The sequence below is a fragment of the Narcine bancroftii genome, chromosome 4, assembly GCF_036971445.1.
Source record: "Narcine bancroftii isolate sNarBan1 chromosome 4, sNarBan1.hap1, whole genome shotgun sequence".
Lineage (NCBI taxonomy): Eukaryota > Metazoa > Chordata > Chondrichthyes > Torpediniformes > Narcinidae > Narcine > Narcine bancroftii.
In genome coordinates, this window is record NC_091472.1 from 107,872,465 (window position 1) to 107,885,074 (window position 12,610).

Here is a 12,610-nt window from a genome sequence, read left to right on the forward strand (position 1 = left end):
TCATCCTTCTGTTCTTCCCTAATCCTACATGCCAAGGCCTCATGCCCCCTTTGAGCTCTCCTAAGTCCTTTCTTAAGCTCCTTCCTGGCTGCCATATACTTCTCATGAGCCCTTCCTGATTCCTGGTTCCTATATCTAATGTATGCTTCCTTCCTCTTGACTAGCTGCATCACCTGTTTTGTCAACCATGGTCCTTATTCCTACCATCTTTTCCTTGTCTCAATGGGATAAACTTATCCTGAGCCCAGCACAAGTGGTCCCTAAACCTTCTCCACAATAGTTGTATGCTTTCACCTGTTTCCAATTTATCTTGCTAGTTCCTGTCTCCTCCCGTTGTAATTAGCACTTCCCCAATTAAACACTTACCCATTTTGTCTACTTTTATCCTTTTCCATAACTCACTCTCACCAAAATGCTCCCCACCTGATCAGGTTTATTTCCCAGAATTAGATTCAGTATGGCATCTCATTTCGTCAGCTGATTCACATACTGTGTCAGGAATCCTTCTTGAACACACCTGACAGATTCAGACCCATCTATCCCTCTTACAGTCAGGAAGTGCCAGTCAACATTAGGGAAGTTGAAGTCTCCCAAAACAACAATCCTGTATTTCCTGAAGGATTCAAATGTAAACAAAAACATTATTTGGGTAGATAATTTCTTGCTGTAAACTATTTTTCTATCGCATAAATTATTATTGGTAAATTTAGTACTCTGTTTATTTTCCCAAATAGGTTTGATGCACAGGGTCAAATAATACCTCTTTTGATATAATTGCCTTTTGACATGTAATGTCTAGTAATTTGCATGGAAGATGACACTAAAAGAGGATTTGTACATACAGGTCAATTCCAATACAAAACAAAAAGTGGGTGTGGTTAAAATAAAGCTCATTAGTCTGAAGCTTAACTGCAGCTTTAATGCATATGTTCGTTTTCCAAGTAGACATGCAGTTCTTATAATTTTGGATTAATTCTTAAATATAATGTTGTGTTTCCAATAAATTCCACCTAGTTGATTGGGATCTCCCTGTTGAATTGGAAGGTTGTCGGGTCACCTCCTAATCCTGGGACTTGTGCCCAACAATCTCCAGACCAACGCTTCTGTGCAATACTGAGGATATGCCATCTTTCTAGATCCTGCCTACTCTCTCTGATGCACGTAAAAGGTTTTATGGTGCCCCTAATGAGCTAATCCCTTTAATTCTGAAAAACATGTGTTGCTTCACCAATATCAATTAAATAATTTTTTTTAGCATTATAATTTTTCTATACATAAAAACTCAAAGAGTAAATTCGTTTGAATGATTACTTCATTGCTGGCATGTTTGCCTCAAAATGATCCAATTAGTTTTTGAATATTTTGGAATATGTGTACAAATCAATTATGCTTCAAATTATTAGCATGTGGAACATTCAATAATTGTTGTGAAAAAAGTAAAATGCAGGGGTTTGTGAATTATCACAATTTATTACACAATTTATGCAGCTCCACTGATAAACGTTGTAATGAGGAAGCTCATTATTTGTCTCAGAACTAAGAAAGAGTTAGATTCGGGCAAATTTAATACTGTATTTTAATGTGACTATGAATTGTGTAATGAAGTGATTTATGTCCTTTTATGATGCACAACCTTGAGGGTGCATAAAGGGGATACATCTCATGCCTGAAAATAGTAAATTGTTCCTGAAGGCCTTGCAGATGTTTAAAGAGGTTTGCCTTTCTGATTGAGCTTTCATTATCATTATTCTTTTCTTTCACTGCAGTTCCCTTTTGTATCTAATTTCCTGTTTTTTTCTCTATCCTTAAACTTCATTGGATGTCAATTGCTTCCATCATTTATTGATGTCCCAGACATGGATTTAACTCCACTGTTGTACAAATGTTGTGTGAAGAGCTTTAATGTTTTACATTGCTTTCAAATGTTCAAAAGTTCCTTTTGTTGTCATGTAATAATGCAAAAAAAATTATAATATGCATGATATACTTCAACCATGATCATTGCCTGGTGCCCCAATAATATGGGAAAGAAAAGCAAAAGAGCGTACCTTCAGAAACACTGAGTATCATGGATTTGCCTCCAGCGAATTCAATCACCATGGAAATTATGTTACCTATTTATTATGCAAGAGAAAAATGCTGTAGATGCTATAAAACAAAAAAAAAGCATTCTCTGAAAGTCTTTAGGAGATCATGAAGTATCTATAATAAGAGAAACAAATTTAATGTTTCAGCTCAATTACTTACTATTTAAAATGTTGCATTAGAAAATCTGAAAATTATCCCAAAAAGAAACATCTTATTCAGGAAGCAATTTGGTACCATGCAAACCAATGCTATTTTTCACGAACAATGAAATGCTGGAGGAATTCAGCAGGTCAGGCAACATCAGTGAATATTTTGACTCAGGACCCATAATCCTGAATAAAGTAAACAGCTAGTGATATATATAAAGAAGCTGAAGGTGGGGGCCAAAAGATAACAAAATATTGGACCAAAGACAGGAGAGGTGGAGAGACCATTGATAAGGGAGGAAATAAAGGTCAGACAGAAACAGAGAAGGTCAGGAAAACACAGGAACCAGAAGGAGGTGGGTTACCTAAACTTGAAAAAAAATCTTCAGGCCATAAAGCTTAAGCTATCCAGGAAGATTATGGTATTTCTCAAGTTTACATTTTTTCTCACAATTATGATTGAGGTCGAGGAATGATGTGTCTGTTTCTGTACTTGTTTCTAACATCTTCATCAAAGTCTCTACTTCACTCAAGGCTCAGTGATTTTAGTTCAGGAATCCTGGATCAAATTTCCAGGGCTGCTGAGCTTTGTTTCACTTCCAAATTACTCAGCTGTGCACCATTTGTGGATATTCCCCATCTTATCGTCTCAGGAGAAGATACATTTGCACATAAATGTGGAAGATTGGTTGGGTAATAATGCATTACTGAATTCTAGTCACTCGTGCTTTTGTCACCCAGGAATTCTGAGTTTTTCCAATTGATTAAGTAACAGTCATGTATTACGACTGATGACATAATTTCTATCGTAGCAGAATATGTGAAAATTTTTTAAAGTGACATAACTTGTGAGCATTACGAGGAAGTGAATATTAATTTTGACTGTCATAAGACAAAATTCTTTTGTTGTGAGTCACAGGTTTTATTGAAGCTCTAAAATATGTTTCATGTTGGTAGTAACAATTCTGTTGTTATTTATCTCAGTCCTGAAAATAATTCTGCTTTCTATTTTGATATTTTTGAAGCATTTAATTAATACCTTTATAATTATAAGATGTTTATATATTGAAAAGCTGTATGGTATGTAATATAATCTCTGCAATAGAACCTTAGAGAGCACATATAAGAAAGTCCCTTGCTCCCTTGAGTGAGTCTGCTCAGCAAAACCAGTCTTGCTCAGCTCAACCTGCACCTAGTTGTTATGACTCAGGGAGAGGTGTTGAGGGAGGTTGTATGGGGGGACAAGGATGGGGGGGGGGGGGGTTGAGGGGTATGGTGAAGGAAGATTGCAGAATTGCCCTGTTCCTAACCGACAAAAGATGGGTGCAGCCTCACAGCAACCGGAAAATTTATCTCCATCCATTTCACCAGTTTTCCAATACTAGTTTGTTTGTACAAGCTGTCCAGAAGATGGGTGTTTGTAAGCTTGGAGGACCTTTATACTCACTAGAGATTATGCTTGACTTTTATAGGAGCAGGAAACAGAAAGATAGAAATGCATAATTTTTATTTTCAATTTTTTCCTTTTTATTGATAAATGATTATACAGTTTGAATGTATTTGTACACATTAGATCTTTGTTATTTACTTCTCAAAGATCCATAATATTTTGAATCTTCCAATTTTACATTAGATAATATTGTTTGGACTCTTGTTCAGGATTTTACAACAACTTTTTTTGAATATCTTAGTTTTGGAGCTAAGAATTATCCAGAAACATTATCAAATAGAACTTGACACAGAAACATAAGAATTACTGTGAATGATTCCCAAAACTTAGATCAATTGAAGTTGTCCCTGACAAGGAAGTTTAGAGAGATTATTCCACAATTTAAGGCAATGATGCACAATCTTTCTGTGGGGTAGGGCAGATTAACATTTGACTTTTTTTCAAAGGGCCACACATAGATGGTTGGTGTAGCGGTTAGCGCAACACCATTTCAGCGCCAGTGATCGGGACCCGGGTTCAAATTCCGTTCTCCCCATGTCTGTGTGAGTTTTTCCCGGGGGCTCTGTTTCCTCCCACCTATTGAAGCATACAGGGGTTGTCTGTTAATTGGGTGCCATCGACTAATAGGACGAAATGGCCTGTTACCATGCTGTATGTCTAAATTTAAATTTAAAAATTCAAATTTTAAACTTAAATACCTATAATTAGATGTTAATATTTTTAGTCCACATGCAGAGTTTATCAACTATGTAGTTTCTGTTCAGACTACTACCAAACAACAATTTAATAATAATTGTCCAATTTAAAATGTTGAAAATTGTGATTTTTTTTTGTTTGGAATAGCTTTTACAGAATTGATTAGCTGTGACAAAGGAATAAGAATCTTTTTACACAACATATTGATTTTTAATATACTTGTTATTTCATCAACTGAATATAATTTAATCATTCATTAACATTTGCCATTTTATGCATTCTCAGATATAATAAGATACCTGTCTAGTTGCTGACTTTGAGAAAGTCATGTGCATTATTGATCCATTTGAGGTGTTTTCAGTGGGTGAGACTCTCTGGAGAAAACACTTCCACCCAAATGTTCTGCAGTAAAGACAACCTCATCAGGGAAGTGGCTTGATTTGGACTTTGAGTTGGACTTATTCTCCTGTTTTTTTTTCCACTGCAGCACTGACTATATTTTTTCCTTGAAAAGTAAATCCAATTTTCTTCTGAAACCGATAATTGACTTTGTTTTTAACAAGCTATTCCATATTTGTTTTCCACCTTCTGTATACTTTGTCCATTATTTCATTTCTGTGTATTTTGTGGTTCTAGTTCTTGAAACATCTGCAAATGGGAACAACTGTCTAATGACCTCTTCCAAATCTGTCATGATCTTGCTCAGCTCCATCAAATCTCTTTGCTCTAGAGAGGGACAACCCCATCTTTTCCTGTCTGATTCTTGTTGGTGAAATCCATCAAGCTTTGAATCAGAGTAATAAATATTTTTTTTCCACCCTCTCAAGGTCCTTCAAATTCTTCCTGATGTTTGGTCATTAGAACTGGATGTGTCACTCCACTTTTGATATAACCAACATTTGATAAAGGATAAACATTCTGTCCTTTTCTTTCTTATTCTGTGACATTATTTATTGGTTGGTTTGCAAACTGCTTGCTCGACTGATCAAAGATTTTTTCTGGATCTTTTCATTTCTGCGCATCCTTTAGAATTTTATTGATTTTTACTGCCACAGTATAAATCAATTTGCATTTAAGCATAAAATTTGCTTTCCTTTTCTCCTAATCCATCTATGTATTAATATTCTCATCTGGTATATTGCACCTTAACTGCAGATTTTATATGCATTTCCATATCAAAGATATTAATACATAACCAAAAAAATATCAGGATGCTTTGTGTTAAACTCAGGAGAAGACTGCTCTGGATTGAAGTGGACCTGGTCTAAACTCTAGCCTTTACTGACACTGGCAACTGGCACTACATTTTTGCTGGACTGCACGTGGAGTTCAGTCTTGTGAGAATTCCCCAGTCTTATGCTGGGAAAATCATTTCAACACTCCTGATGTCTGCTCAGGCTTTCTGTAGGATTAGAGACTCTGTTCATTGATTGAGATTCACGGATTTGGAAGCAAATAGTGAGGAAAATAATTTTACAATCATCTTTAGTTTAATGATTTGATTAGATCTGAGTGCCTTTGATTTTTTTAAATATGTATAATATATATAATACAATATATAGTACAACTCCAATGATCTGAAATTGGTTTCTTTGAAATCTTCAGTAAATGAGGATATCCAAAATCTTCATTTATCCAAAATTTTTTCGGAGCCAAACTAACCGGGGACCTCGGGCTCCTGGCGCCGGCAGCAGCGGACCTCGGGCTCCTGGCGCCGGCAGCAACAGACCTCGGGCTCCTGGCAATGGGAGCAGCGGACCTCGGGCTCCCAGCGGCAGCAACATCGGACCTTGGGCTACTGGCAGCAGCAGCAGGAGACCCCGGGCTCCCAGCGGCGACAACAGCAGACCTCAAGCTCCCGGGCAGGAGTGGGACTCTCAGGCTCTTGGCACGAACAGGGCCTCGGTGGGGAAGTGTCAGTGATCGGCGGTGGCCAGCATTTTTTTTGGTGAGAATTAAACATTATTTTAATGCTTAAAAATCCTTGCGTTGTTATTTGTTGTTGCTACTGGGATTTTTTTAAAAAATGTTATATATAAAATTATTATAATTTTTTTTATTTTGCCACTATTTATTTTGGCTTACTTTACTGGTTTTGTTACAGGCTCCTGGAAGATGTTCCAGAGGGATGGTATGGGTTGGATTGGAGATGCATTGTGCCATGCAAGGTCGAATTGCTGCTGTGAATTCCCTGCCCAACTCAAGGATGTAGAAGACAAGATGGCATCTATGCTAGCCATCATCATGTCTGGTGGCATGAAGAACATATGGACCCAAAGATAACACAATTAGATTAATTCAAATACTATTGATGTGTTCTATTTCTTATAACAAAGTGCACAATCAGAAATATTTGAAAATACATGCTCTTTGTTAAGAGTATAATGCTTTCACATTATTAAGAGTGCAATAAATAATGCAAGTGGAACAGTTGATTTCAAGGTACTCAAGATGATAGTGATACTATTCCAAAATTTGTTAACATTGTTGGTAAAAAATGTATGCCTGAAGCATCATTGAGGTTAGTTGGGAAAGCAGATAGTCATGGTGTTTTGGAAAAAAAATTACAGCTGTCAAAATTACTTTCTGTTGATTAATTGGAAGCATTACAAAAATGAGCATCCCAGGACTCAGTCTATGCTTTGATTTTTTTTTAGACATACAGCATGGTAACAGGCTCTTTCAACCCGCGTGCCCAGGCCACCCAATTAACCTACACCCCCATTACATTTTGAAGGTGGGAGGAAACCAGAGCACCTGGAGGAACCCCACACAGACATGCGGAGAACGTACAAACTCCTTACATGATTCAAACCCAGTTCTGATCGCTGGTGCTCAACAATGTTGCGCTAACTGCCTATTCAGAGCCATTGCTGTAAGGCCAGTCTGACTAATGTGGTGCAATTACATAACTGTAAAAACACCTTGCTGAGAAAACTCAGCAGGTCATAAACAGTGTACTTTATATAGCAAAGATAAAGATATATCACCAAAGTTTCAGGTTTGAGCCCTTCCTCAGGTATGAGTAAAATGTAGGCAGGTGCCCAAACAAAATTGTGGAGGGAGAGGGGTAGGGGAAGGAGCATTATCCCTTAGACAGGTGGTAATAGGTGGATAAGAGAGGGAGGGCACACAGCAAATAGGGGGAGGGAGAATGGCTCTGTGAATAGAGAGGGAAAGGTGTGGAGAGCTGGAGGAAAGAAGTCAGAAGGATAGGGAAGAGAGGATGAATGGGAGTGGGCTAGCAGAAACTGGAGAATTAGATGTAAATGGCATCCAGTTGGAGAGTGTCCAGGGGCAATATTAAGTGTTGTTTAATTACATAGCACTACTGCCACTGGGAACAATTTCAGTATAAATCAATATAGGTTGGAGACCATACCAGCCTGTACTCTGAAAACTATGAATGACTTGTAATGCATGACTAATGCTAGTGGTGTTTACCCAGCAGGAAGAGATGAATAAAAATTATTCTTTTGATTTTTTTTGGCAAACACTGCAGGGGCTACAAGAACCCCAAGCCATATGGTATGTACCATGAACTTACAGTCTTAGCAACTGAAAACATAAGACTATACAGTCATATATAGATATTCAGCCCATCGAGTTCGCTCCTCCATTCCATCATGAGCTGATCCATTCTCACACTAAGCCCCACATCCCTGCCTTCTCCCATAACCTTTGATATCCTGACCATTCACATACCTATCAATCTCTGCCTTGACTTCCACAGCCTTCCAAGGTAGTAAATTTCAGATGTTCACCATTCTCTGGCTAAAGTAATTCTTTGACATCCCTGTTTTAATTGGGAGTCCTTTAATCCTGAAGTTGTGCCCTCTTGTCCAAGTCTCCTCTACCTTGGGAAAACAACTTTGCCACATATACTCTGTGTTGGCATTTTAACTTTCAAAATGCTTCTATGAGGTTCCCATCCCCCATTGTTTTGAAATCCAAGGAGTACAGTCCAAGAGCTGTCAAATGTTCCTCATGTGCTAATCCCTTCATTCCAGGAACCATTCTTGTGTTTCTTCTCTGAACCCCCTCAAATTCTTGCACATCCTTTTTTAAATACGGAGCCCAAAACTGTACCCTTTATTCCAAGTGATGCTTCACCAATGCCTTATAAAGCCTCAGCATCATATCCCTGCTCTTATATCCATTACATATGTAATGTCAACATTGCATTCACCTTCTTCATCACCATTCATATTGGAAGTTAACCTTTAGGGTATCCTTCACAAGGACTCCCAAGTACCTTGGCATCTCTGAATTTTGAATTTTCTTCCCATCCAAATAATCGTCTGCTCTTGTATTCCTTCTATCAAAGTGCATAACCAAACATTGTGTTTCATTTGCCACTTCTTTGCTCATTTTCTAAAGGCCCTTTCATAGAGAAAAAAATTGCGACTGTAAAGGTGGATATTCTCCGCCCTCACATTGCTGAACCAACCTCCATAAATCCTCCACCCACTGCTCCAAGACACCAAATCCAATCCTTCCTCAGGCAGAGTGGAGCGCTTCGCCTCGCTCCATAAATGTACTGCTGCTGCCAGTGGCTGGCTAGGGGCGGGCTGATGACATCACGATGATGCCGTCAGCCCGCGACCAGTCATTGTAGCAGTAGCACTGCATAAATGCTGGAGGTTGGAGTCCCTCGGCGTGCCAGAGGGGAACACCGAGCAGAAGGATCAACGGCCATCTTAGTTACTCATAGTCCCCCACTCATCTGGAAATGCTCTGCATTTCCCAGAGCGGTTCCAGCTGTGTGGGGGATTATGGGTAATGAAGACAGCCATTGTTTGCTGCATATGTATGCCGTTACGTTGGCGGGTGCTAAGGCACTAGACGTCCTGTCTCCATCGGCTCCGGAGGACACAATGAATGCCGCTCTTCCTAAAAGTGACATTGCAGCAGCCTTTTAAGCCTTCTCGATAAAAAGGTAAGTGCACATTTTTCTCCGCCGATGGACCTGGCCTCAAAGTGGCACCCCTCCATGAAAACACCTAAAGTCTCTCTGCAGCCTCTCTGTTTCCTCCTTACCTCCTGCTCCACCACCTATCTTTGCATCATCTGCAAACGTGGCCAAAAAGCTATTAATTCTGCAATCCAAATCACATACAATGTAAAAAGAAGTGACCCCAACACTGGCCCCTGTAGAAGATCACTGATATCCAGTAACCAATCAGAATAGGATCCCTTTATATTCCCATTCTCTATTTCCTGCTGAACAGCCAATGCACTACCCATGCTGCCATTCCATAGGCAGTCATCTTGTTAAGCAGCCTCATGTGCAGCACCTTGTCAAAGGCCTGTTGAAAATCCAAATACACAACATCCACTGCATCTCCTTTGTCTAACCTGCATGCTGTTTCCTCAAAAAAATGCAGTTGATTTGTTAGGCAAGATTTTCCCTTTAGGGAACGATGTTGACTTGTCATGAACCTCTAGGTACTCCACAACCTCATCCTTGACAATAGACTCCAACAACTTCTCAGCCATCGATGTTAGGCAAACAGGTTTGTAATTTTCTTTCTGCTGCCTCTCTCCCTTTTTAAATAGTGGAGTGATGTTTTCAATTTTCCAATCCTCCAGAACCATGTCAAAATCAATTGATTCTTGGAAGATCATTACCAATGCTTCCATAATCTTAATAACCAGAGAGTGCTTTCCATCTAGTCTGGGAGATTTATCTATCCAGACCATTCAGCTTCCTTTTCTCTGGTGATCACAATGAGCACTCAACAGTACATGGACAGCTACTTCCCTACTGCCATCAGATTCTTGAATAATCAATAAACCAAAGACACTGCCTTATTTGTCGTGCACTTTTTTTTAAATGTAAGATCGTTATAAAATTAATGTTGCAATATGATGCTGCCACAAAACACCAAATTCTGATACTCTTCCCTGATGGTCAGCAACAGTGAGAAAATATGGAAATAATTAACACCAGAATTAACGGAAAACAAGCTGCAGGTTATAGGGTTATATGCAGGTTATCGGACTTGTCAGCCACAATCGAGTCTGCAGCTGACGTGGACTTTTACCCCCTCCATAAATCTTCGTCCGCGAAGCCAAGCCAAAGAAATAAAGCGATAGAAAGAGGTGGTTTGTAAATTTGAGTGACAAGTTTATAGTCGATTAGTTGGTTAGCTGAGAGTCAATAAAAATCAAAACAATTGATGAGTAAATAAGGGAGGTGCATGTCAGGATATGGGCAATAATAAAACCCCTTGTAGCCTTCTGAGCCAGACCCCAACAGGGAATTAACTGAAATGGGCAACAAAGGCACGGAAAAGGTTTCAGCAGCAGATGAGGTGACTTGGGCAAGAATTACTACAGAAATGGACATTAGTGTATTTAGGAATTCTTGAAAATGAAGTGAAGGTTTAAATATCAAGTTCACGGCCTGATCTTTGTGTATCCATTTTGCCATCTAAAGTTAAACATCAGTTGATACCTTGAGAAGAATGAGAGGGAATCTTAGAAACATTTAAAATTATGAAAGGCTTGGGTAAGATAGACGCAAGTAAGATGTTCCCATGGTGGGAGAGACTAGAATGAGGGGACATAGCTTCAAGATCCAGGGTAGTAGATTTAGGATGGAGATGAGGAAGAACTTCTTTTCCCAGAGAGTGGTGAATCTATGGATTTTGCTGCCCATGCTGAAGCAGTTGAGGCTATCTCAGTGAATATATTTAAGAGAAGGTTTGATAGATTTTTACAGAAGAGGGGAATTAAGGGATATAGTGAAAAGGAAACTAGGTGGAGATGAGCCTATAATCAGATCAGCCATGATCTCATTGAATGGCCTATTCCTGCTACTATTTATTATGTTCTTATAGTGATGGCAGGTTTATGTACTTTGAAACTTACCTTGGTTGAGGTATGACATTGACATTCCATTTCAGGCAAGTACTACAGAGTCACTGTCTAAGAAAAGGGCAGGGGAAATGTTGAGTCAATTGGTAGAAGGTGCACAGTGTATAATTTATTATATAACCCTCAGTGACTTTTTGATTTCCGTGCATTTAATTCTTTTTAGCCTATTGAAAATTCTCCAAACTTGTCATTGAAATTGACAAGATGTTGCCAGACCTAGGGACTTGAGCTTTTGGGAGTGGGACATTTTGGTTAGCATAGGCAAGTTGGGTATATGACTCTATGGCTCAATGAAAAGATAGTAATTTTTTTTTTAATTTAGAAGGACAGTATATTGGTAGCCCTTTGGTTCAAAGAAGACATGTTGTTGTGCAGTTCATCTGTGGACATGAAGGTGACTGCAGAACCAGTCTGGAAATGCAGAGTCCAGCACAATGATCTGCACTGCTCTGTGGACTTTCAGCTTTGTGGAGATGCAGACATTGTGTTGATTTAGTACTCTGGTACAGAGCCTGCCCAGAGCCTTGTGGCCTTGCTAATCCTGGAGTCAATTTCTTTGTCACTCGAGACGATGCTCCCCAAGTACTTGAAGCTATTTAAATTTGTCAGCTGGGTCTCATCAACAGTGATTTTTTAGTTCTGTGGTGGTGGTGCTTGACATGGACTGATGAAGTCCTTCAGTCTTGTTCAGGTTGATGGTCAGGCCAAAGAGCGTAGCAGTGTCTGAGAATTTGTTCAGCATTAACTGTAGATCGCTGTCTTTGTGCGCCAAGAGCACAGTCATCAGCAAAAAGGGTTTCTTGAATTACTGTGTAGAGGCACTTTGTCCATGGATTCAAGTGGGGAAGGTCAAAGAGAGAGCCATCCAGTCAGTACCTGAGGTACACTCCCTCCTCCAGACCTTGAACAGGAGGTGATAACATGCAAGTGAAGAACAGATTGAACAAGACTGGTGCTAGTACAGTACACAGCCCTGAATCACCTCATTAGAAAAGGCAAATGCAGCTGATGTATCACCACCACTGCAAAGGACCTGCCCTATCATTCCGTTCTGGAGCAGCTGAATCATCTTTATGAATTTCTTTGGGCATCTTTAATGTCTCAGGATGATCCAGAGAGCCTTCCTGTTAACAGTGTCAAATACCTTTGTCAGGTCAATGAAGATTAAGTGCTCAATGCTCCTAAACTTGTCTCAAGCCAAATGTCCCCAATCCAATAACTGCTCTTTTTGGAGTCATTGAACCAAACATAGGGAATTTTTCTGTATCAGCACAATGGGTTTTGGCCTTCTCTACATTGTTGGCTAGAAGAGCCATCTTCTTCAAATGAAAAGACACAAAACTCCAAC

General features: G+C 39.2%; 1 protein-coding gene and 1 long non-coding RNA gene across 9 annotated transcripts in view; one reads left to right on the forward strand and one right to left on the reverse strand.

The window, feature by feature from the left end:
- Nucleotides 1-12,610, forward strand: part of kiz (kizuna centrosomal protein) — a 233,821-nt gene that overhangs the window by 173,378 nt on the left and 47,833 nt on the right. The window contains exons 13-14 of one of the 8 annotated variants that reach the window (XM_069932384.1): nucleotides 5,986-6,328; nucleotides 6,485-6,688. The exons of 6 other annotated variants lie outside the window; for them this stretch is intronic. In XM_069932384.1, the coding sequence (XP_069788485.1) occupies nucleotides 5,986-5,992 (7 nt within the window). In that variant the 3' untranslated portion in view covers nucleotides 5,993-6,328; nucleotides 6,485-6,688. Of the gene's footprint in view, nucleotides 1-4,665; nucleotides 4,917-5,985; nucleotides 6,329-6,484; nucleotides 6,689-12,610 lie in introns of those variants that run through there. One more of the 8 variants, XM_069932383.1, reaches the window with a different exon arrangement.
- Nucleotides 1-12,610, reverse strand: part of LOC138760972 (uncharacterized) — a 108,249-nt gene that overhangs the window by 30,253 nt on the left and 65,386 nt on the right. The gene's annotated exons all lie outside the window — the stretch shown is intronic.